General features: G+C 43.8%; 1 protein-coding gene across 1 annotated transcript in view; it reads right to left on the minus strand.

The window, feature by feature from the left end:
* The window catches only part of LOC137425049 (mannan-binding lectin serine protease 1), a gene marked incomplete at its 5' end in the record, with an annotated part of 114,556 nt that overhangs the window by 39,771 nt on the left and 47,663 nt on the right, over nt 1–27,122 (minus strand). The window contains 4 exons of the mRNA XM_078775287.1: nt 36–113; nt 2,649–2,777; nt 6,913–6,994; nt 20,337–20,455. Coding sequence (XP_078631413.1) covers nt 36–113; nt 2,649–2,777; nt 6,913–6,994; nt 20,337–20,455 — 408 coding nt within the window. The remainder of the gene's footprint in view (nt 1–35; nt 114–2,648; nt 2,778–6,912; nt 6,995–20,336; nt 20,456–27,122) is intronic.

The following is a 27,122-nucleotide window of genomic DNA, read 5'->3' on the forward strand; positions in this document are numbered from 1 at the left end:
TGTGTTTTGTGCTGCATTTCAGAATTCATAGATACCTGGCATGCAGGATGGAAGTTCCGTCTGCCCCTCTGCACTGATCCATGTGCTCGTCTCATTGCAAACAAATCGAGTTGCTGGGGTTAGAGGGGGGGAAGCAATGGCATGCCTCAGGCCAAGCAAAGACCAATAAAGGGCAATCAGATATTAAATATGTTTGAAGAAATTGTACAAATACCCTTCACCTTTTTCCTCTTCCATCTCTCCCCCCAACCTCTCTCCTCACCACCACCCTCCTCCTCTTTCCCTTTACTTTTTACCCTCCTTTTGTAGACAAAATGCCAGCTCATGGAAGACGGAGGAGACAAAAAGGCAATGTACTGACAGTGGGAATTCATGTGGATACAACAAGCAGGGGACTGAGAAGAGAAGAAGAGGATGAAACCTGCAAATAGGAGTTAGTTGGGGTTAATGGGGTAGAAAACATCATAGGTAAGGATGGGAATGACAGGCTGGTGGGTTTTTCTGTCCTATAATTATATCATCATTTATCTCATTTCATCTTTCTTCTTCTCCTTAGAGTAGAAGAAAGATGATATGGTATGATGATGCCAAGCTATGGGGCATCGAGAGGAGAGTGTTCCTGGTGCAGCAGGAGGAGGACAAGCTGTGGGGAATCAAGAGGAGAGTGTTCCTGATGCAGCAAGAGGAGGACAATTTGTGGGGAATCAAGAGGAGAGTGTTCCTGATGCAGCAAGAGGAGGACAAGTTGTGGGGCATTGAGAGGAGAGTGTTCCTGATGCAGCAAAAGGAGGACAAGTTGTGGGGCATTGAGAGGAGAGTGTTCCTGATGCAGTAAGAGGAGGAAAAGTTTTGGGGGCATTGAGAGGATAGTGTTCCTGATGCAGCAAAAGGAGGACAAGTTGTGGGGCATTGAGAGGAGAGTGTTCCTGATGCAGTAAGAGGAGGAAAAGTTTTGGGGGCATTGAGAGGAGAGTATTCCTGATGCAGCAAGAGGACAATTTGTGGGGAATCAAGAGGAGAGTGTTCCTGATGCAGCAAAAGGAGGACAAGTTGTGGGGCATTGAGAGGAGAGTGTTCCTGATGCATCAAGAGGAGGAAAAGTTTTGGGGCATTGAGAGGAGAGTGTTCCTGATGCATCAAGAGGAGGAAAAGTTTGGGGGCATTGAGAGGAGAGTGTTCCTGATGCAGCAAGAGGAGGACAATTTGTGGGGAATCAAGAGAAGAGTGTTCCTGATGCAGCAAGAGGAGGACAATTTGTGTGGAATCAAGAGGAGAGTGTTCCTGATGCAGCAAGAGGAGGAAAAGTTTGGGGGCATTGAGAGGACAGTGTTCCTGATGCAGCAAAAGGAAGCAATGGTGGGGCATTGAGAGGAGAGTGTTCCTGATGCAGCAAAAGGAGGCCAAGTTGCGGGGCATTCAGAGGAGAGTTTTCCTGATTCAGCAAGAGGAGGACAAGTTGTGGGGAATCAAGAGGAGAGTGTTCCTGATGCAGCAAGAGGAGGAAAAGTTTGGGGGCATTGAGAGGAGAGTGTTCCTGATGCAGCAAAAGGAAGAAATGGTGGGGCATTGAGAGGAGAGTGTTCCTGATGCAGGAAGAGGAGGACAAGTTGTGGGGAATCAAGAGGAGTGTGTTCCCTTCTGTTCAGTCTGCACATCAGCGAGCTCAGCTGGTACCTCTGCCAGTGACATTATGGTTATGGGGTCCGATGGTGGAACTTCCCATCCAAAAGACGGTTACGGGGTCGAATGGTGGAACTTCCCATCCCAAAATGTAGAGCAGGACAATTCCAGTGGACAGGACAAATAAAGTTCCATGTAGCATGGATGGACAATTCCAGTGGACAGGACAAATAAAGTTCCATGTAGCATGGATGGACAATTCCAGTGGACAGGACAAATAAAGTTCCATGTAGCATGGATGGACAATTCCAGTGGCTTGAATACAATGCAGAGACGAAGAGAGCATAAATTCAAAAAGCTTTGAACATGCCTCGTTGTGTAATTATTAATGAAGTGAAATAGTAGTGTCAACAGTAACAATGTTATAAACCCGATACATTTCTCCTGGCCGAAGGGCCTGCGTAAAGAAAGTCCAAAAGGAAATTCCCCAGGAATGCAAAGCTAAGTAATGAAGGGGTTCCTGTGCATACATCTATACATAAGTCTTGCCACACATTAGATGCAACAGATATTCTGTCCCGGATTTAGCTGAAACTCTGTGATGTTGTGACCAAGGCATGGAGTCGAGTCTTGCATTCCATGGAACATTATCTATGCAGAACAAGCCTTTTATCAGTTGTCAGTTTAGAAGGAGTGGTGCAATGAACAGGTATCATCGGATCTCCAAAGGTGGAAACAGCAATTGTTGTGCGACATGTCCAGGTGCACATTGTTTAACTCTTATGACAAGGTCCGTGTGATGGATTCAAATGCAAACGGCAGGATTGACAGAAACTATCACAAGATCTGAAAGAACCTTATGCTACACCACCCCATTAAAAAAATGCAAACCTCATAAAAATAAAACATGTCACATGACTTTTATAGGATTAGTGTAATTGAAGAAATGGTGACAAAAGTCAGAAAGTATCAATAAATAATTACTTCTTGTAATACTTCTCAGTGGTCATACCTCATACAATGCTTACCATTAGCTTGTGATCGTAAGTAGTAGAAGGGTGTATTGCACGAGTAGGAGACAGAAGAACGGAAGGTAGTGGAATTGTCTCCATCATATCTACCATTCTCCAATGGTGGAGGAGGGCCACAGTCCAAAGCTGCGCATCAGCCAACGTACATTTGGTATTTTTTCATTCAATGTTTTTTTTTCATTCAAAGTATTTTTTCATTCAATGCCAGTGTGGTACATGTAGGAAAAAAAACAAACAAACATTGAAATTGGAAAGCAGAGTGGTTAAATTTCACCAATCGGAAAGCTTGAAATTCGGTGGTTTCATTCAGTTCCGACCAAAGAAAACAATTCATTCATAGATTTTCATTGAGCCGTCTCCGTTATGAAACTTGTGCGATGACAGCACAATTATGCATCAGCATCAGAATGCATAGAAACCTGTATATATGTATGTATTCTGTGAACAAATATAACAGAATATTTTACACTTTTAAGAACACATTTTGAAAAGCAATAAGCATTCGTGTGCATGTATGTATGTGCAGTGTGTGTACAGTGTATGTACAGTGCATTCAGAAAGTATTCAGACCCCTTCACTTTTTTCACATTTTGTGATGTTGCAGCCTTATGCTGAAATCGTTTAAATTCATTTTTTCCCTCATCAATCTACACTCAATACCTCATAATGACAAAGAGAAAACATGATTTTAGAAAGTTTTGCAAATTTATTAAAAAGAGAAAACTGAAATATCACTTTGACTTAAGTATTCAGACCCTTTGCTATGACACTTGAAATTTAGCTCAGGCGCCTCCCATTTCTCTTGATCATCTTTGAGATGTTTCTACACCTTGATTGGAGTCCACCTGTGGTAAATTCAATTGACTGGACATGATTTGGAAAGGCACACACCTGTCTATATAAGGTCTCACAGCTGACAATGCATATCAGAGCAAAAACCAAGCCATGAGGTCGAAGGAACTGCCCGCAGAGCTCAGAGACAGGATTGTGTCGAGGCACAGATCTGGGGAAGCCTACAAAAAATTTCTGCTGCATTGAAGGTTCCCAAGAGCACAGTGGCCTCCATAATCCTTAAATGGAAGAAGTTTGGAACAACCAGGACTCTTCCTAGAGCTGGCCGCCCGGCCAAACTGAGCAATCGGGGGAGAAGGGCTTTGGTAGGAGAGGTGACCAAGAACCCGATGGTCACTCTGGCTGAGCTCCAGAGATCCAGTGTGGAGATGGGAGAAACTTCCAGAAGGACAACCATCACTGCAACCCTCCACCGATCTGGGATTTATGGCAGAGTGGCCAGACGGAAGCCTCTCCTCAGTGAAAGACACATGAAAGCCCACAGAATCTTCTCACAGTCTGAGATTCCTTTAGGTGCTTTTTTGCAAACTCCAAGCGGGCTTGTTATTCTGTCTGTTTGTTTGTTTGTCACTCGCCTACAGGTCACAATTCTAAACCAATCGTCATGAAACTTCATCAAGTTGTAGAGGTCGTCACAATTGAGAAGCTTAATTATTTAAATTATACAATGGACTACAAAATGTAAATGTTTCATGATATTTGTTATATTATATCACCTTTATGTATCAATATTGTTGAAATGAAGATCAAATAGCTGTATGTTGAAATATGTTGAAAAAGTCAAAACTTTACATGGGGTGTACTTACTTTTTCACGTGACTGTATATATATATATTTGTGTGTGTGTGTGTGTGTGTGTGTGTGTGTGTGTGTGTGTGTGTGTGTGTGTGTGTGTGTGACAGATCTGTGGCATAGAGGGCAAGTTCATGGAGAAGCTAGCTTGTGCAAAGGTCACATCCAGGTCAAATAAATTTAGTCGACAACATTGTATTTTTGCATCAAATACAACGACATTAGAGTTGACAAGGGGAAAATACATTTGGTATTTGGAATTTGAATCTGGGTCCCCAGCATCTTGAACCAGAGGCTCAGATGGGAACTCAAACAGACCAGGCTGTTTATCTTAAATATCATACCTGGCAGACACTTCCCTTTTGGGGAAGCTGGTTATCATACCTGGAAATCCTTTTTGTTTTTTGAAAATATATATTATTTTCCTTTATTTATTTCTTCACTTAAGCACATTTCCTTTTTCACTATCATCCTTGGCTCTACTCAGTGCCAGCAAATTGGACAAGTGCTTCAAGACCCCTACTTTGCCCTGGCTCCTCCACCCCTGAAGCAAATGTATTGTCATGCCAGTGGTTCAAAATTTGCTTCTGGGAATTTCTCATAACACTAGTCAGACACTAAACATCCTCGCACCGTCATACATACAACCACCAAATTGTCAATGCATGATTGTTGAACACACCTTTTTTTCTTTTTTTTAAATGTCTGTGCACTCCAGGCAATTTTGAACTTGTGATGCAAGTGTAAATTTGGCTGCTGTTCAGGCTTCACTTTTTATGGTGTTATGATTTACACAAGAATGCCCCAAACAAAAAACTTACAAGAACTCTGGAAACTGGACATTTTTTCAATGTAATGACTGATGACATGTTTATAAACAAATATTTATTTATTTATCCAACGGGCAACTTTACAGACGACAGTTAAAACAACTATGGCACAACATTGAGGCTTTAGAGGTGGAATGTTGCGCTAATCATGATCGTTGATCTTCAGGTTAACACCGCAAATAAATTAGTGATACTTTGTTTTTAATTATATTTTCATATTATGGCTCATGGATGATCCTCCTTCCTTGCACCATCAAGCAAATAAAGCTGCCGAGGCAGTTTCATTGGCTAAGGGTACAGTCGTGGACAGGTCACCACTCTGGCACAGGATGCTTGACTGGCTCACTCCCAGCAAGCTAGTATAGTCATTTTGCCAACCTCCGAAGGACGACAGGACGATTCAACCCACCTGGTGTTATATTGCCACAGTGAGGGTCTCCGACAATCTCCTGGTTTGGTTCAATACCGTATCAATTACGAGTCTGACGGACAGCTGGGTCTGGTTTCACACCCCCTAATATATGACATAACACTTGAAGACACTTCCCCACCCCCCCCCCCCCCCTTCAAATCAACACTCGACCCAAACGAAGCCAATGCAAATCTGACACAAGCCCGGGCAGTGTATAATCAGCAGAGGCCTACAGGCCTGATGTCTTAGGCCCACCAGAAAACCAAGATGGCAGCCATATTATTTTGTCTGGGTGCTTTGGTGGGAGGAGTCAAGCGACAAATGTGGGTGGGGTCTGGCAGCTGTCTGACCAATGGGTGCATATTTTAAAAAAAAACCCAAAAAAACCGACCCACAACAAGAACCACAACAATAACGACAACAACTATGCGGAGCTCTTGTAGACATGCGATGTGAAATCATTGTTTTATAAAGTATGCAGCTTAAATTGCATTTTTGACTTGTTATCAATTTACAATACGTTGTGCTAAAACCACAATAGGCCTAACTGCCTCGGACTAGCTTGTTTCGCTTTATGAACTGAAGGTCGCAGTCTGAGGGAGATGTCCTCACCAGCGGGGAGAAGTTCTGAACTGAAACTTATTCAAACGTAAACTTATCGCCTTGGAATGGCCTTGAATAACAGGATTGCAGCTTACCAAAAAATGATAACTTAAAGGTCACTGTGGATTCCTGCATGTTGACTGTGGAAGAAATAGATACTGGAGGTTTATATAAATGGGCTCGAGAATATCCAACAGATTTGTCTGCAGCCGGAAAATGATTCAATATTAATCAGCTTCACATGAGGTTATGACTTCCCACCATCTAAAACAACACTGATGCTTGGCAAACAATTTGGAGAGACATTTCCAAATATTTATATTGCTCCGCACATCTTTGTCACGAAAGCAACTAACAGCTCAGGTGAAGGTTCATTTAGCAAGATGGCCGGGCCTTCTCTAAAATTGCAATCTTCGATGCGAGATGGGCATTTGATTGCAATCAGACTATTGCAACTAACACATATTGACAAATCAAATTTGACAAGATTATTGATAAGTTCATGACTGCAATGTCACAAATGTAATCTTAGTTTTACTTTTGTGATCATTTTGTGGCAAAATCCCTCTTTAATCTTTAATCTTGAATGTGGCAAAATCCTTTAATTTTGTGGCAAAAAGTCTCTAATCCCTCTTTTATCAGGGTAACCTTAGGGCCTTATTCCCTAAGGAATTTATCCCTTAGCTAACAGCATCTACACGACAAGGTTAGTAATTTATGTTCATCTGACTCGCACAACGCTAAGCTCATGAGCACGACAGTGTATGCTTACGCTGGCATGTAGGGAAAATTGAACTCCAGGTTCCACCACTTTGGCATTCCAGCTGCAGAGTTCTCACCATCTCCCCTGATTCCTTCAGCCAATACAAAAAAAAAAACAAGAAGATGTCATGCAGAGCACGATACTTGAAAAATCCACCTCCCCCCTAAAAAAAGGTTGCCTTTGATACATCAAATTGTCCATTTCATCAAAATGAAAATTGACGATCTTGATCAAAGCTCAGGTCAATAGGATGAAAAGTGTCAATTTTTCAGATGAAAATTGATGATTTAAGAAATTTGACCTTGGGTTGACCTTTGACATTTTGACCAAGATTAGTTGGTTTTCAAATTCAGTGAGGCATTATGCAAATGCTGTTAAAATTTCAAATGAATCGGATGAAAAGTGACCATTTTTCAGATTAAAATTGATGATTTTAGAAGTTTGACCTTGAGTTGACCTTTGACATTTTGACCTTAAAAATAGTTGGTTTCCCAATTCAATGAGGCACTATACAAATACTGTTCTATGTTCAAGTCAACCGGATGAAAACTGACAGTTTTTCAGACAAAAATGTATGATTTTGGAAGTTTGACCTTGAGTTGACCTTTGAACTTTTGACCTCAAAAATAGTTTCCCATTTTGTGTGTTTGTTCCAAAATGTTATTTCTTTTCTTTTTCTTTTTTTCTTTTTCAAAATGTCAAAATGTTTCCAAAAAGTTTTCAAAATATTTCCTATTTTCCCAAAATGTTTCCCATTTTAGTGACAATATAAAATGCTGTTCAATTTTCAAGTCAGTCGGATGAAAAATGACGATTTTAAGAATTTGACCTCCAGGTGACCTTTGACCTCAAAATCAATAAGCTTCTCAATTGTGACGACCTCTACAACTTGGTGAAGTTTCATGACGATTGGTTTAGAATTGTGACCTGCAGGCGAGTGACAAAAAAACAAACAGACAGAATAACAAACACAACCGACCAATATACTTGAAGAATCTTCGATTTTGCAAGTAAAAAAAACACCAGCCACACTTAACTCAGAACTAAGAGGGTGGACCAGTGAATCTTTGCATTAATGTATCTTCATTTGAATTATTTTTACAAATGGCAAAAGTTTTACAGTGGAGGTATTATTAAAAAGGCAGCACTTTTAGCATCCATTTTAACTTGATTGTTCAAAATTTGTTTCCCCCCCACCCCCCCCCCCCCCAAAAACATTTATTTATTTAATACTGATAACAATTTTTTGCACAAAACAATTAAAATACTACACTTCGCACCGTGAAAAAACCGAACATGTAGAATTCACAAGGCAATTGTTGAAGCTGAGTCAGAATGGTGACCCGACCAGGATTGCAGCCTGGTAACTGTTTCGTCATGATGGTGATGATGATGAATTTGTTGAAGAACTGTTCCGTTGTTCATTCCGAGTGACTTTTTGGCTGTAGGGATGTGCAGAACACTTGATTGCAAGTTTCCACGTGACATAATTGCCTCATGCAACGATTGTTCAGCATCTGCAACTCATGCGACCTTAAGGTTTATGGAGGTGGCACGGGGCATTATTTGAGCAAATTAGAAAGTCTTTCCAAGACACCAGCGTGTGGCTCATCCATAGCACACACTGATTACATGATTGTACAATCCAATGCAATGCCGTGTCTTTCAGAAAATGAGAAGAATTAAATCATTGGACGTCTTCAAGCAGGATCTTCCATTGGCCATGATTCAAGGCTCTTTAACATGGGGGAGAGGAACTGTTTATGACCTCGGAAGACATTATCAAGTCACTCGATCAGCAAGAGATTTGCTAAGATTTGGATATCCAAAGATAACGACTCCCATGTAGGACCGATACATTTGCACAACCCATATATGTAATCAGTATCAAACTGCCCAGAGTACTACAAATACACTTCCTGGACCTCGAAGGATAAGGGACATCTTCTTGAGGCATCTTCATGATGCAAGCATCCATGCTGGTCGTCTTGTTCAGCATCCAAGACTTGCACGTCGACACATCCAAGCACGTTTGCATCGGTCAAATGGACACTGAGGCAATTGCAAAATAATATGTTCAGCAACGAATCCAGCTTTTTCCATAAAAGGCATGATGGCCATTCATGGGTCCACAGAATATGCAATAAGCGATATTCTCCAGTCTGTATCCAGGAAGCAGCTAATTTTGGACATGGATGTGTCATGATGTGGGATGATATTGCTGAAACCTTTCACATTAACTTAATCCATGGACATGGCAATCTGATGGTAAATTAATCCATGAATGAAGTCTTACAGCAGCATGTATTGCCGTCGTGGTTGTTCATGGTTGTTGTTGTTGTTGTTGTTGTTGCTTCAACATCATGGTTGTTGTTGTTGTCGTCGTGGCAGTTGTTGTTTGTCCCTCCTTGTATTTTTTTTTCTGTACTTCGAGAAATATTACTATACAGTATATAATTTTGGGTGCTCCTTTCATGACCGTCACACTTTATTCTAAATAGTAGGGTCAATATACGAAAAAAACTCACCTAACCCCAAAAAAAGATACAAAAGGTTTTTCAATGGATTCTGGTACCATTGGGCATGCTAAATAACATACTAAAAATCTAGTAACATCTGACTTCCGGAAAGGGGTCATTTTCAAGATGGCGTCCAAGATGGCCGCCGGGAGCTTAAAATGGCCATATCTCAATTATTATTCAACCTAGAAAGGTGGTTTTGGTGTCTAACCCTAGGTTTTAGGGCCCAAGGAATCCAATTGAATCAATAAAATTACCATCAGTTAATTATTTATTGACAAGTCCAAGATGGGATCCCAAGGTGACATCCTGATCCACTAAAATGGCTCTGTCGAATAGTAGTCAACCTAGAGAGATTTTTTCAGTGTGTATACCTAGGTTTAAGGCACCCAGGAAATCATCAAAATTACTTAAATAAGCACAAAGTAATCAGGTAATCCAGTAAGCCAGGTTTACCAGCCCATTAGGCATTTGTTGTCTTATACAGTTAGTCGCTATTCATCATCATCCTCCGACTCCCCTGGAAGAAACTTGTTATGTGGATTGTCACATTCTTCAAGTTGGCACGGTCCACAGGCAGTAGTACATGGTAGTCCATATCGTCTACAAGAGCAGCGGAGTGTCTTGCAGGCAGTGGAGCAGTTACAATGAATGACCTTCAAGAGACTGTCAGGAGCAGCGTTCATTCTTGACATAAGTGGGACAAACTGATTATCCTGCAGGCTCCACCCCCATTTCATGGCATCCATACCCTCTTCTTTTCCCATCCACACCTTGATCTGGTAGTACGCTCGACGACAGTGAAGTTTGGTAGCAGATTCAGTTGGGGGCAGACGTTCGGGTGTTACAAAAGACGAAGCAGAGACAACCTTGGAAATCTGCTTGGAAATCTGCCAACATCACCGCTTTGCACAAAAAAGGTGCAAAAACAGATCCCAGCAACTACAGACCAATCAGCCTTCTCCCAATTATCAGCAACGTCATGGAATCCATCATTGCTTCGGATATGAAATCTTTCCTCTTCTCCAATGGCTTGATCTCTGATCATCAATTTGGTTTCAGACCTGCTCACTCTACTATGGACATGCTGCTTCTGCTTTCTCAACAATGGATGGAGGTCCTCAATGCCAAACAGGAAATTAGAGCTGTCTCCCTTGACATATCACGTGCCTTCGATACGGTCTGGCACCCCGCTCTGCTCACCAAACTCTCCTCTTTTGGTATCCATGGAAATCTCCACGCATGGCTGGCGGACTTCCTCTCTAGTCGGTCAACGTGTGGCCCTGAATGGGGTTTTCTCATCTCCTCTTCCTGTTCAGGCTGGAGTTCCCCAAGGCAGTGTTCTGGGCCCTGTGCTTTTTCTGGTCTTCATCAATGATCTCTCTGACTCTCTTGAAAATCCTCTCTATCTCTTTGCTGATGACTCTACTCTCTGTCGTTCCATTCTTCATCCCTCATATCGGCAGTCTGCAGCCTCCTCACTCTCTGCAGACCTGGACAAAATCACAGACTGGGCAAACAAGTGGAACATGTCCTTCAATCCTGACAAATCTCACACTCTTACGATGTCTCTCCGAAAAGACCGAATGGACAACCCTCCCATCCACTTTCTGAATAATCCTCTCCAAGAAGTTCTGTCACTCAAACTTTTGGGTCTCACTATCTGCCATGATCTTTCCTGGGAAAACCACATTTCAAATCTGGCCTCCAAAGCCAGTCACCGACTGGGCGTCCTCCGTCGTGCGAAGTCCTTCCTTGGCACACCTGAGCTCCTCACCACATACAAGGCTTTCATCTGCAGCTGAATGGAATACTGCTCTCCCCTCTGGGCTGGTGCTCCTGCCTCACACCTAGCTCGTCTTCACGCTGTTGAAACCAAAGCATTCAGAATCATTGGAATCTCCCGCGATGAAGCTAACTCCAAGGGCCTCTCACTCACTCACCGCAGGCAGGTTGGTGGTCTTTCCGTCTTCTACCGACTCCTCTCTGGCCTTGCCCCCCCAGCTCTCTCTGGGCTCTGTCCCGCAAATATTCCTACAGGTCGCACAAGATCTGCCTGCAACCCTCTTATGGTTAAACTGCCAAAATCAAGACTCTCTGCTCACCTTCACTCCTTCATTCCTCTTTTCTCCCGCCTCTGGAACAAACTCCCTCACTCTCTTCAATCCCACTCCACCCTCCAGGTCTTTAAAATAGCTGTTCACCACCATCCCTTATCTTCCCCCATCCAAAACCTTGATCTTTTCTACCCCCGCTAATTTCACCCCAATTCCACTTTTTTGAAATACCAACTTCTGTCCTGGAAGTCCTTGGTGTCCTTGTGTTTTATACTTCTCCCCCCCCCCCCCCTTCCCACGCCTCCTCCCCCCAAGCCCTCTCCCTCCCACACATCTCCCTGCTCTCAAATGCTGTGTGCTCTCAAGTGTTTGTGTTCTTCCCCTTCTCTCCCCATCTTGTCTTCTGCTCCCTCTTTTTATATATTTTGTTTGTCTGGTTGATTTGTTTGTGAAGTAAATGTTAGCTCTTTCACGAGCCTCGATTCAGTATACAAAAAAACAAAAACAAACAAAAAAAACCTTCTTGCTGAAGGTGTTATATCGCATTGTTGCAAGGGAATCTTTGCACTTGCCACCAAAGAGGATAGCCATTACTCGGCATCCAAGGTCATCGATCACCTCTGTGGTCTGGTTTGGGATGGTGAATGTGTTGGCACAAGACTGAAGGACAGGGTGTCCTTTTACAAGCTTCTGGAAAGCAGTCTTTTTGCCAACACCAAAAATCCGAGAAGTCGTGTCACAACCAGTCATGGCATGGATGAGTATCAACTGAGAACACATGTCATGTCCGAGGATTTCTAAAAGACGGTTGATGTCATACACTTTAAAACTGCCATCAGCTTTGGACTTGTCTGATCTGAAATAAAGGCTCTTACTGTCTCCCTGCGCATAGTAAAGGAGTAAGACAAGGAGATCAGTATCTTCTCCAATCAGTGTAGTGGTGTGTAGAAGAGATGCCTCCACTGCAGCCTTTACTATATCTACGTCAGCATCTCCAGGTGCATTGACCACAGTGCAATACCTTTCTCTCAGTTCATCACTTATCATCCCGATCAGTCTCTGTCTATTGATATCTCTTGACAGGACCTCCTCCTTCTTACTTGAGAACTTTGTCTCAGCAGTGAAGCTGACAATGGGATGAATATTGTGTCCTCTTCTCTGATGCGTGTTGTCTTTAATGGATGGCCCTTCCTCATAGCCATCAAAGACAATGGTCGTAGCTGAACCATAATGCTGGATGGTGAAGTCAGCATACGACTGCGCTATTTCACCATAGCTTTCTCCACTCTTCCATGGTATTCTGTGAAGGAGTGAACCTCCATCAAGGACGTGGATCTCCGTTTCTGGTACAGAATCTAGGATGGCATCACTTGCATGATCACAGATCGCGTGAGCTAGTTGTGGCTTATCAGCCTTTCGGAAGACGTTTCTGGCGGAGGATGACGATAAATAGCGACTAACTGTATAAGACAACAAATGCCTAATGGGCTGGTAAACCTGGCTTACCTGATTACTTTGTGCTTATTTAAGTAATTTTGATGATTTCCTGGGTGCCTTAAACCTAGGTATACACACTGAAAATATCTCTCTAGGTTGACTACTATTCGACAGAGCCATTTTAGTGGATCAGGATGTCACCTTGGGATGCTATCTTGGACTTGTCAATAAATAATTAACTGATGGTAATTTTATTGATTCAATTGGATTCCTTGGGCCCTAAAACCTAGGGTTAGACACCAAAACCACCTTTCTAGGTTGAATAATAATTGAGATATGGCCATTTTAAGCTCCCGGCGGCCATCTTGGACGCCATCTTGAAAATGCCCCTTTCCGGAAGTCAGATGTTACTAGATTTTTAGTCTGTTATTTAGCATGCCCAATGGTACCAGAATCCATTGAAAAACCTTTTGTATCAATTTTTGGGGGGTCCAACCATATATTGACCCCTCTAAAAGGGGTTCTGCTGTCATAGAATAATAAATGGCACCGTTGGAACTGATACAATGATACATTAAGCTAAAAGAATAAGAGCTAAAAATGCTAAAAAATGCTCAAAGGAATTTTTAGGTCATCTCATCTCGATCATCAAAGAGATGTACTTATAAAACGGGTCGTGATGTCGGGATGTCAGTCTGTCCATCCATCTGTCCGGTCGTCCATCCGTCTGTTAACTTTATGTGATTCGATCAAGTGAATCAAGTATGAAGTATGCGTTTTGTGATTTTTTTTGTGATTAACCAGATGAGTTTTTGCTACTCCTCCGTCCTCCCTCATCACCCAGCTGATTGTTCTGAAACATGACACATTAATACACAACAGTAGCCCGCACAATCACTCGGGCTTCGATTTTTCGATTTTGGATCATGGTTGATCCCAGGGGGTAAGAGGGTTACCCCCACAACTTCAGATCCCTACAAGTCCCTTATTTACCAACCGATTGCTCTGAAACCCAGTACAGCCATTCTACTCTACGCCCGCACATTCGCTCAGGCCTCAATTTTCGATTTTGGATCATGGGGGCTCCTAAGTGGGGTTACCCTCTGAAACTTCTGATCTCTACTTGTCCCTTATTTACCAACCGATTGCTCTGAAACCGGATACAGCCCTTCTACTCAATGATCTGCAGGACCACCCAGTCTTAGAATTTTCGATTGTGTATCAGGGGGCATCCCAGGAGATCAGAGAGGCTACCAGGGCGTCCTCCAAAACTTCAAGAGATAACAGTCAGCCCACTCATGGCTATTTACTATGCTTAAATGGACATGACGTTTTACAACTTTGAATTTTTTAAATAAGTAAATCATCATCAGCTTTCCATCGGTCCCATTTTTATTGCTCCACGACAGCAAGTAACCTTCAGGATAAAATGTGACACACACAGAGTAGCAGCAGTGGCTTTATCTTGAGGTCCAAGGATGATGTCCATCAAGCAAGAGTGATGTGGAAGTTGATGACGATGAAATGGATGATGATGTCATATTAACAGTCTGTGGGCAACAGTCATAGAATAGCCCACCATTGGTGTGCTCCTAGATGACTGTTAAGACCGATGTGGGAGCAGCAGCTGCGTCCGCTGTGTATATGCAGTCAATTGATGCCGTCGTCATCGAATGTAGTTGACGCTCCATCCGTTACCTGCATTTTTCCTCGTAATGCTGCGTTCTCTCACATTCAAACTTCGTAACTCCATGTAGCACATTGCCTTCCATCCGGTACAATCAGCAGTGATTTCTTCCCTGGTGTTTACACTTATTCCACACTTCTTCATATTGGTCTTCAAACCATCTTTGAACCATTTCCATTGTCCACCGGCTTTTCTCTGCTTTGGTAGTTGGGAGTATAGGACATGTTTTGGCAGTCTCGAGTCTGGCATATGACACAGATGACCACTGGTACATCGCAGCTGGGCTTTTGCTATTAAGACTGTAAACTGCTACGTACTATAATCCAAGGAAAGAAAGACACACACACCTTTTAGTAATAGGTGCAGCACCACCCGACTGCGGATTTTCAAGATCATTTCTGAGGGTGAAACCAAGCCGCTGATATGATGCCCCACTGCCCACATTTCAAAGATGAAGGGCATGACTTTAGATATTTACCAGAGTCGATCACACAATGGCTGACAATTTGAAGGGTACAGTGGAATATTAAACAACTATGCATGAATGCTAGCAGTCAGCCATACCCTACTTATGGAGCACAAGGGCAGTCAGCAATACCCTACTTAGGGAGCACAAGGGCAGTCAGCCATACCCTACTTATGGAGCACAAGGGCAGTCAGCCATACCCTACTTATGGAGCACAAGGGCAGTCAGCAATATCCTACTTAGGGAGCACAAGGGCAGTCAGCAATACCCTACTTATGGAGCACAAGGGCAGTCAGCAATACCCTACTTATGGAGCACAAGCGCAGTCAGCAACAGCTTACTTATGGAGAACAAGGGCAGTCAGCAACACCTTACTTATGGAGCACAAGGGCAGTCAGCAACACCCTACTTATGGAGAACAAGGGCAGTCAGCAACACCCTACTTATGGAGCACAAGGGCAGTCAGCAACAGCTTACTTATGGAGAACAAGGGCAGTCAGCAACACCTTACTTATGGAGAACAAGGGCAGTCAGCAACACCCTGCTTATGGAGCACAAGGGCAGTCAGCAACACCCTGCTTATGGAGAACAAGGGCAGTCAGAAATACCCTACTTATGGAGGTCAAGGGCAGTCAGCAATACCCTAATTATGGAGACCATGGCCAGTCAGCAATACCCTAATTATGTAGCACAAGGGCAGTCAGCAATACCCTACTTATGGAGCACAAGGTCAGTCAGCAATACCCTACTTATGGAGCACAAGGGCAGTCAGCGATACCCTACCTATGGAGCACAAGGGCAGTCAGCAACACCCTGCTTATGGAGAACAAGGGCAGTCAGCAATACCCTACTTATGGAGGTCAAGGGCAGTCAGCAATACCCTACTTATGGAGACCATGGCCAGTCAGCAATACCCTACCTATGGAGCACAAGGGCAGTCAGCAACACCCTGCTATGGAGACCATGGCCAGTCAGCAATACCCTACCTTTGGAGACCATGGGCCGTCAGCAATACCCTACCTATGGAGACCATGGACAGTCAGCAATACCCTACCTATGGAGACCATGGCCAGTCAGCAGTACCCTACCTATGGAGACAATGGGCCGTCAGCAATACCCTACCTATGGAGACCATGGGCAGTCAGCAACACCCTACTTATGGAGAACAAGGGCAGTCTGCAATACCCTACGTATGGAGCACAAGGGCAGTCAGCAATACCCTACTTATGGAGCACAAGGGCAGTCAGCAATACCCTGCTTATGGAGCACAAGGGCAGTCAGCAATACCCTACTTATGGAGCACAAGGGCAGTCAGCAATACCCTACTTATGGAGCACAATGATGGTAGTTAATTGACAGGTATGGAATTAAACCCAGACTAGATAGCTTAGGGACAAGAATACAACCTCGGGACTCGGCCTTGTGCACCTTGCTGATTTTCCAAGCAGAAGTCGATCGAAAGAATCATGGAGGAGTATTTCCATTACATCACATGCAGGATGAAGACATTCGTAGATGTCAGACTGTCAGTGGACTTTCACATTAATTGTAAGGACATTAACAGACATTGGACAAATACGTATCGTATATGGGATTTGAACCTGAACGTTAAACAGGTCAATTTTAAAACAATCTTTTTGTATATGTGCACATTGTACATTAAAACAATCTTTTTGTATATGTGCACATTGTACATTAAAACAATCTTTTTGTATGTGTGCACATTGTACATTAAAACAATCTTTTTGTATGTGTGCACATTGTACATTAAAACAATATTTTTGTATATGTGCACATTGTGCATTAAAACAATCTTTTTGTATATGTGCACATTGTGCATTAAAACAATCTTTTTGTATATGTGCACATTGTACATTAAAACAATCTTTTTGTATATGTGCACATTGTACATTAAAACAATCTTTTTGTATATGTGCACATTGTACATTAAAACAATCTTTTTGTATATGTGCACATTGTACATTAAAACAATCTTTTTGTATATGTGCACATTGTACATTAAAACAATCTTTTTGTATATGTGCACATTGTACATTAAAACAATCTTTTTGTATATGTGCACATTGTACATTAAAACAATCTTTTTGTATATGTGCACATTGTACATTAAAACAATCTTTTTGTATATGTGCACATTGTACATTAAAACAATCTTTTTGTATATGTGCACATTGTACATTAAAACAATCTTTTTGTATATGTGCACATTGTACACGAATCAGAAGCCGTAAGAAACAATTCTAATGAAAAAATAATCTGAGCCGGAGGAATAAATTGTTTTCATGCGTTGAATCAATGAGTTGTGAGTCACGACAATTATGATAAATTTATGACTTGGGCAAATCATATCGTCTCTACGTCATTTAGATATGGGGGGGATCTGGGGGGCAGATGAAATTGTTTTGTTCCACATATTGAGCAGAGAGGTTGTGGTGAGTGAAAGACATGGAATCTTGTCAAGAAATCCCCAAAACCTTGAATTCCGACAAAATATTTAACAGCAGCCCGCCCAATCTGGAACAAATATTCGCACAAATTAGTTGTTGGAAAAAAGAGCAACTAAGTGCAAAATATGAGGAATTAAACAAGGAAACATTATGATAAATACACTGGGAAATTTAGATGGAAAAGTTGACTCAAAGTTTTTCAAATCTTGCTATAGTTTGCATGTATTTGTTGATGTTTCGTGAGATTGTTTATAATGGGTTTCATCCATTACTAACAGTGCGCCAACATTGTAGTGTTGAACTGAATAGAGTAATGAAAACTTGGACTGTTTTTCAGAATCTGTTTGGCGATCCCTTTTGTTTTTTGGTTTTTTTGTGTACAAGATCGAGGCTCGTGAAAGAGCTAACATTAATCACACAAAAGTCAAACCGACACAAACTGACACATAAAACACAAAATAAGGGGAGCGGTAGACAAGATGGGGAGAGAGGGGAAAGGACACAAACACAACATTTGAGAGCAGGGACATCGGGAGAACTGTGGGAGGGAGAGGGCTTGGGGGGAGGTGGGAGAGGTATAAAACATATGGACACTGCAAGGACTTCCAGGAAAGAAGTTCGAATTTCAAAAAAGTGTATCTGCGGTGAATTAGCGGGGGTAGAAAAGATCAAGGTTTTGGATGGGGGAAGATAAGAGATGGTGGTGAGCAGCTGTTTTAAAGACCTGGAGGGATGAGTGGGATTGAAGGGAGTGGGGGAGTTTGTTCCAGAGGCGGGAGAAAAGGGGAATTGAAAGAGTGAAGGTGAGCAGAGAGCCTAGATTTTGGCAGTTTCACCAGAAGAGGGTTGCAGGCAGATCTTGTGCGAGCTGTAGGAGCATTTGGGGGCTCAGAGCACAGACAGGGCTGGGGGGGGGGGGGGGGGGGCAATGCCAGAGAGGAGTCGGTAGAAGACAGAAAGACCACCGACCTGCCTGCGGTGAGTGAGTGAAAGGGCATCCTATGTCCTAACAATGTCGTGATCCTATGTTCAAATTCCAAATACGGTGTTGCTTTCTTCTTCGCCACCAAATGTCTTTGTAATCTATATCAAACAGGCATGGCTGCCCTTTGTGGGCCAGTGCGGCCTGATATGTGAACAACCAGCAGGCAACAGCCTCTTTAGCAGCCTCTTCCCTCTCTTCAGACCTTGAGAGAATGATTGAGAATCATCAGCTGGTCAAACACTTGGAATATGTTTTTCAATCCTGACAAATCTCACACTCTCATTATTTCTCTCCAAAAGCACCGTCTGGCAAACCTTCCTATCTACTTTCTTAACAATCTTCTGGAAGAAGTTTAGTCACTCAAACATTTGAGTTTCACTCATCGCCCTGATGTTTCTTGGGCAGCCACATTTCTAAGTTGGTCTCCAAAGCCAGCCGCCGACTTGGCATCCTCCATCATGCAAAGTCCTTCCTCGGCACACCTGAACTCCTATCCACCTACAAGGCCTTCACCCGCAGCTTATGGTGTATTGCTTTCCCCGCTGGTCTGGCACCCCTGCCTCACATATCCCCCAGCTTGGGCTTCCAAGGCCTTCAAGATCACTGGAATCTCCCGCTATGATGCTGAGTTTATTGGACTATCACTTTCACATCGCAGACAGGCCGGTGGTCTCTGTCTTCTACCGCCTCCTTTCCGGTCTTACACCCTCTGGTCTTTCTTTGCTTTGTCCGTCCTTGCTCCCCAGCAAACATCTTCTGGTGAAACTCCCAAAATCCAGGATCACTGCTCACCTCCTCCCATTCATTCCTCTTTCTGCCCACTTCTGGACCCAAACTTCCACATTCTCTTCAATCTCATTCTTTCCTGCAGGTCTTCAAGACAGCTGTTCATTCCCCAGCGAAAACCATGCTCTTTTCTAGCCCCATTAACTCTCCCCAGGCACACTTCTTTCCAAATTTCCAGTTTTCCCAGTTTTCCTTCCTGAGAGTTTCCTTCTGTATCCATCTCGTCAATCTCCTGCATTCCCCACTAACCATCATTCTTCTCCACACCCCTTATTTGCCCAAGTCTCTCTATATTTTGTCCCTCGAACCTGCTGTAGGTGTGTTTCCCCCCTCTCTTTTTACTGTTCCTTTTTTCTGGTATGTTCTGATCTGTTTTATGTTCTAGATTCTCCATGAGCCTCCACCTTTTATCCAAAAAAAAGGGAATGTTGATTTTGTTATAGTGCAGAAACTGTTGCCCAGATACCAATCACACTCGGAGATAGCAATATGTGTCACCTGATGTCACAGGATAATGAAGACGACCAGACCTATTGCTGCCCATCGTTTCGGTGGGAATTTGTAATTTGTTCAGGGGCCCACAATAACTTGTCTACCTTTCGCTTTAGACACTCTGGGATCTTTAACGTCCACCAACAGCCAGTGCTGGTAGATGGATCCACCGGCTCAACATCACTCCGATGGACTGCGTGCACATCAATGTCTCTCCCTGCGCCATGATGACAGTTTATAGCTCGATTGAGCTTCAAACCCAGGCTAGACAGCTCAAAGACGAGTGCGCACACCTCTAAGCTTTCCTGCGAGCCATGCAATTTATGTAAAAGTACAATGTCTCCTAATGTCCTCCTCCTTCATGTAATAGATCTACAAGCTCTTCTGTAAACCTTAAATTCTATAATAAAGAGTCAATAACTTACAAGGTAAGAAAGTGCATCATAAAGGAAGTGAATTAGAATAGATAGGGGATGAAATACATTGTCACCTGAGAATGCAAGACAGAAAAAGAATGAGGAAGAACGATGACTTACCTTGACCAACTCAAACCCAGAGTTACAGGTGAAGATCACCTGATCCATAAAGAAATAGTTTTCCTGGAGTGGAAAGAGCGAGCCATTCAACGGGGCCAATGGCATCGGGCAGGCTTTCCCTGCAAGTATAGAGGAAAGTTACATTTTCGAAGCAAGGCATGATCGGAAGGCAAGGCTTTTGATAAGGTATAGCAGACAAAAATTATTAATTGTCGAAGGAAAAACATCAGAATAAGTGACAATTGATATCGGGGACAGAATGTTGCAATAAGTAGAGAGAGAATAGGAGGTCTCGACGACGGCGGCGGACGTCGCGCAGGCTTTCATCGCCACCTGGGTCGCCCGGTTCGGCGCCCCCTCAGACATCTCGTCCGACCGCGGCCCCCAGTTCACCTCGGAGCTCTGGGGGGCGGTCGCGCAGGGGCTCCGGGTCCGGCTGCACCGAACCACGGCCTACCACCCCCAGGCTAACGGCCTGTGTGAGCGATTTCACCGCTCATTGAAGGCCGCGCTCCGGGCCACCCTCCGCGATGGCGGCTGGGTCGACAGGCTCCCCTGGGTCCTGCTGGGCCTCCGGACAGCACCCAAGGAGGACCTGTGCGCATCCGCGGCGGAGTTGGTCTTCGGGCAACCGCTGCGGGTGCCAGGCGAGTTCCTCCCCGACTCCATGGCACCATGGTGACTTTTCCGCTTTGCAGGAGACCGCCCAGAGGTTCGCCCCGGTGCCAACGGCACGCCACGGGCACCCACCGACGCACGTCGCCCCGGAGCTTCGCACGGCGGAGTACGTCTTCATCCGCCACAATGCCCACCGGACACCACTGCGGCCCCCGTACGACGGGCCTTTCCGCGTGCGGGAGACCGGGGTGAAGCACTTCACCCTGGACATCGGCGGTACTCCTGACCGCGTTTCTGTGGACCGCCTCAAGCCGGCCCACCTCGACGTGGACCATCCACCGCCAGTGGCCTGACCCCCGCGTCGGGCCCCCCCCCCCTGCGGGCGGACCCCCGGCACCGCCCAGCCCCGCCGCCACGCCGCCCCCCGGTCCTGCACCCATCCCAGGGGCAGCCGGAGGCATCCCAGATGACATCCCTGCATCCCAGACGCCGCCAGTCGCCAGGGGGCGCTTCGGCCGGGTCATCCGTTTTCCCCGCAAACTGACCCTTTAGGTGCGCGGGGATTCTGGGGGGGGGCGCGTGTGGCGGACACGAAAGCACTGACATGGTGACATCACCCCGCACACCAAGTGGGGGTGGGCCACGCCCGGGAGAGAGGCGTGGCCTCACGATATACACGGGGCGCGCAGCCCTGAGCAGCTCAGTGTTACAGTGAGCTCTTGAATAAAGACTCTTACAAATTACCGCGTTGTCCGCTTCCTCCTTGCCGTAACGCCGCGCTTTAGTCTCATTGATACAATTTAAAAGAGGAGGGAGATAAGGATGGGTACTATATTGTCTTGTCTCTTTTCTTTTCAAACAGAAAAGTTATTCAAGGAGCTTTGTGAGTTGAAAGGTGCAATGATTGGCGGTATCGATCTCAATAACCTACACCATGCTGATGGCTCTACTTCTGATTAAATTGTCCCAGGAACTGCAAAATATCATGAAACGAGAGGAGTGAAGAGTTTCGTCTGAGAATGAATAGCAGGAAGAAAACGAGTCATTAGTAAAACGAATGTTGTACCAAAAGCAACAATATTAGTGAATAGTGAGAAACTACAGGAAGTTTATAATTATGCTTATTTGTGATAAGTTAGAGATGACAATGGAAAATGCGACAGAGTTTAGAAGAGGAAGACTAACATCGAGTTATTGAATATACTGTATGTGGTGTGAAGAGAAGTCCAGTAGAAATTATCAAGAAAAGTAATTAACATCCTTGCACAATGTGCTAAGACGTAATAGGAATTATATAAAGTATTGTTGGAAGGAAAAGTGGAAGAAAAATAGCATAAGCACAGCAACGCCATAAATGGATGGAGAACAACAAAGACAAGATGAATTTAAACTTCCGGATATGTATAAGGTAGGTTCATGACAGAAATGGCTGGAGGTCATATTAGTCAACACACTGGACGGAGTACTGATAACCGCCTGACGATAGATTACTCATGACTGATTCACTGACAACTGACAAATGCTAGACCACTGATGACTGTGCCCAACATAATTGCCCTGCACACGCAAAGTGAAAAGTGGGGCCAGTTAAGCAATCGGTTCATGTCCGTCGGTTTGTCTGTCCGTCTGTCCATCTTATCAGTTTATGATGATCAGTTTGTGATCGAGGAACAACGTATTTAAATCGACCGTTATATTTTGAACACGAATCGGAACGTTAATAAGAAGATAAGTCCTATCTATTGTTTTAACGTACCTTGGCTTGGAATTAATCCCGACCGCACATGTGCAGGGAGGAGAGAGATAATATTTTTTTACTCTGTCTGCCTGACAGTCAAACAAAATGGAAAATCATTTCAAACAGGAAACATGCTGTTTTTAAGGATGTCATAAAGGACACAAACAACAGGCACAAATAACTAATGAAATATATCAGATCGGGTGATGTAATAGCCGCTAGAAAAATTGGCGGTAGAATTCGTGTTTGTTTTATTTATACACCTATAAACCTCTAAACCTTTATTTAAATTGAATTATATATTTGAACACTCTATAACACAAATCGCCTTCAAGTTTCTTTTAGAGCACTCACCAGGTTGCAAGTTGCTTAAGACTTTTGCAATCTTTGTTTTATTTTAATTTAATTATATACTTAAAGACTGCAGTACACAAATCATGTCATAATGCTGTCGTGTCTGTGGCTAGTTAAGACCAGCCTTGGACAAATAGCCGAACCGTTTTAACTCCTGAGGCAGCACCCAAATATGGCGGTTATCACGCACGCGACATTGTAAGGATGTGAGGTGTTTACCTGAACGGAAAAACACGGGTTTATTCCCGAACCCACAAAACATGCAAACACCACAGTAAATTCAACAATCAAATAGTTTAATGAACATAAATTGTGAATGGAAATAAAGGTTGAAGTAAAACTAAAATTATATTTTGAGGGACCCTCCACTAAGTCGCAAAAACACACAGCGGAAAAGATAATAAATATAAAATGTTCCCTTTTTGTGGATGCACTTAGCTGTCTTTTTGTAACTTTTGTAACAGTGGTGGTGATGGGTCTTTTTGTAACAGTGGTGGTGATGGTCAGGTCTAATGCCTCCTGCGCCGGAGTGCACAAGATGGCGACTGAGGCGCCGTAAAGCCCGGGCATTGAAGGCACCCAGAATCACGGGGCTAGTAGTAAAGACGGCCGTCCTTTGCTCCACGTCCTCATCCTTGTGGCAAACAACATGGCCTTCAGCCCTCCCCAAGCCCAGCAGTCGCCAAAACCTACTTCAATAGCCGCCACCGCAGCAAAGATCTCCTTGCTCTCAAAAGCACGCACCAAAAACTACCTCAGCGCAAATTGAAACAATGGCGCAGCCTTCTTCTCTGAGAAGAGAGAGACCGACTCCTCCTCTTCCTCTCTAGAGCCAATTGGCTCGTTTCCCTCCCAGTTCGCCCCGCCCACGTCCTACGGCCCAATCACGTCCCTCGTGGCATGGCCTGACGGCCTTCTGACCGCCCCCTTGATTTTTCGCCTCGTTCGTGGGCGGGACCTTTTGCCTATGAGGTCCATTGAGGGTGGGGCTAAATCCGAGAACCTGCTTGGCTTGTAGTTGGCGGTTGTTGTTGTTTAAAGGAGGTTCAAAACGGAAGGGAAAGATGACAGAGGGAAAGCACGCACTGGGGAAATTATCCTTAAACCCTACCACTAATTAGCATATCTTCACCCCCCATATGAAGAACATTTAAACAGCCTTAGGTTACAGTTTCCTTACTTACTGTACATCAAGATTTCTCATACGCGTCACACAGTCCATGCTATTAATTATACATTCCTATCTCTCCGATGGCATTCTTTCATCTACCCTACACAAACGTAACAATACTTCCAAGAACCTCCAGTTTGTGAGACTTCAATTTGTCTTGAAGTTGAGAATGTTTATGATTGGTTGATGTGATTAATCAAACATAATATTCTCGAAATTGGATGCAAGAACGCAGGTATCATCAAGAGCCGAGTGCAAGCACAATTCTATGTACTGAGATATACAATGATATATTGGTGAGAAATGCTATTCTCTTATTTATTGAAGGAAGATAAAATTGAAAAACACATCTCACTTCGTTTTGCATAAGGTAGTTTCTGCAACCAGATTGGAGATTGGAGGAGAGTGTAAAAAACAGAATCCACCAAACTCTGTGATGTGATCAGAGCATTGGCCTTGTGCTTCTGCCTCATCGGGGAGATTCCAATAATGTTGAGAGCTTTAGATTTCATATATAATCCAGAAGACAGAGAGATGTGATGTAGGGGCATCAACGAGTAGGTGAGAGCAGTACTCTATTGGGTGACAAAGGCCTTGTTGGCTGTGAGTAGCTCTGACTTTTCTTCAAGGAATCATTTGGAAATAGGAGAATGGCTTTTGGAGGTTCGCTTTGGGATGTGGTCACCCTAGGGGAGGCTGTGGCTAACGGTGAAGGCCTAGAAGTTGATGATACTGAACCTCTGAGTGGTTAATTTGGAAATACATAGGTGGATTAATTTGGTAATCCATCTGGAGTAACAAGGTGAGGCTGTGTTATTTGCCAAGTTAGACAGACACATTCCATTTGTCGGATGTGTATTTAATCAATTCTAGATCAGTAGAGATTGAGGCAGCTGCTGTCTGCATCTCAGTAGAATAGAGTACTACTTTACAACACAATATAGTCATCTGCAAAGAGGAAGAGGGGTTTTCTCAGGGCATATTGGAGAGTTCGTTTATGTATTTTAGAAATACAGGCCCCTCCTATAAAAAAAACAACAAACAAAAAAAAAAAAAAACACCTTTAGAGGCCATTTTTCCCCGCAAGCGGGGGTTGGCCTTTTTCGGGAACTGTGGTTGTTGTTGTTTTTCGGTCCCCTTTTTGAAGCAATGTTTTACGGCCAGATGCCCTTCCTGACGCCAACCCTTTTTGCCACCTTTTAACGACAAGCAGGGAATTACCAGTGAACTGGTACTCAATTTGCCAACCTCGGAAGGTATGACAGGCTGTCAACCCCCCTGCCGTTAATTCAGCGATTGACCGGGATTTCGAACCCAGGATCCTAGGATCCTAAGCCAGCACCCTAGCCGCTAGCCCAACACCAGAGACTTCCTATGCCACAGGCAAATAAACTGGCAAGCAGAGCAGGATGCTAGACTGTTGAGTGGCTGAGATATGTCCAGGTTGGCAACTGTTTTGAGACTTGTGACCTCCAACCATTGTTTGGAGAGGAGCAGCAACATATCCGAAGTTGAGTAACAGAATCTGAACGGATGGCCAAATATCATCCACAACGATGATACATTGCATTACTTTGTTTATAATTGGAAGTAAGCTGGTTGGATTGCAGTTGAGAGGATCTGTTTTTGAACCCTTCTTGTGAATGGGAGTGATGTTCATTCATCAGGATCAGTGTGTCCAAACCAAAGCTGTAGAATATCTTGAAAAGTAATGTAGAGTACTGCTTTATAATATGTATGTATTTGTGTATGTATGTATATAAATATAAATAAATAAATAAATATATATATATATATACAGACTTGGCATTTAATATGGAATATTTTTTTTGTGGGGGTGAACTTACTTTTCAAGATGTCTTAGAACCAAAAGTTCATTGGAATTATGTTGAAATTATTCTAGATTTTGTTGATGTGGCCTTTAAAAGAAACAAAAACCTCATTTGACATTTCGAAGCAAATAAAATGATCCTTGAAAGTGATGTAAACTGATATCGAACTCAATTCATGGACAGTACTGTGTTAAACTTCTGTACGTTTTCCAGAAGTATCTCTTTATTTTGCACATTAGCCAAAAAAATTTTCAACAAAAACAAGAGTTAAATTACGACTGGGGTTACGGACAGTAAAAATACAGTTCAGTACTTCGTGTAACCCCCACGAGCATTCAGGAGAGCACGTACACGTTGAGGCATGCTGTTCACGAGATTTGCCAAGGTTTGGACAGGAATCGCTTGCCATGCAGTGACAATAGCCTGCTGCAATTCACGCACAGAGGTCGGCTGCTGGTCCAAGTGGTCGATTTGACGCATTAATTCTGCCCACAAGTTCTCTATCGGATTCATATCCAGGGACATGGCAGGCCACTCCATATGCTCTACACCACGGTCAGCAAGAAAGTGTTGGATCATGCGAGCACGATGAGGCTGTGCATTGTCATCTTGGAAGACAAAGTTTCCTCGAAAGGCTGCATGAGTAAATGGAAGCAATGTTTCTTCCAGAATGGCCATGTACTTGAACTGGTTCAGGTTTCCATTCAGAACAACCAGGTCAGTTTTGCCCCCTGCATAAAAAGCAGCCCAAACGGTCACCCCACCACCTCCAGCTTGGACTCTTGGCACTATACAATCTTTGTTCTAGGCTTCATGCACTTGTCTGCGCACTCGGACGCGGCCATCTTGACGATAGACCAGAAATCTAGACTCGTCACTGAAGATCACGTGATTCCAGTGTCCTGGCTGGCATTGACGGTGATCTCTGGCCCACTGCAATCGGCGCTGGCGGTGTTGTCTGGTCAGGCGTGGCTTTCTCAGGTGACGCCTGGCACGATAGCCTGCTTGAACCAGTCGTTGGTTGACTAGCCTTCTGGATACAGGCACATTTGTCAGTTGCTGCCACTCAGCCC

Source organism: Myxine glutinosa, chromosome 4 (genome assembly GCF_964187855.1).
Source record: "Myxine glutinosa chromosome 4, kmMyxGlut1.1, whole genome shotgun sequence".
Classification (NCBI taxonomy): domain Eukaryota; kingdom Metazoa; phylum Chordata; class Myxini; order Myxiniformes; family Myxinidae; genus Myxine; species Myxine glutinosa.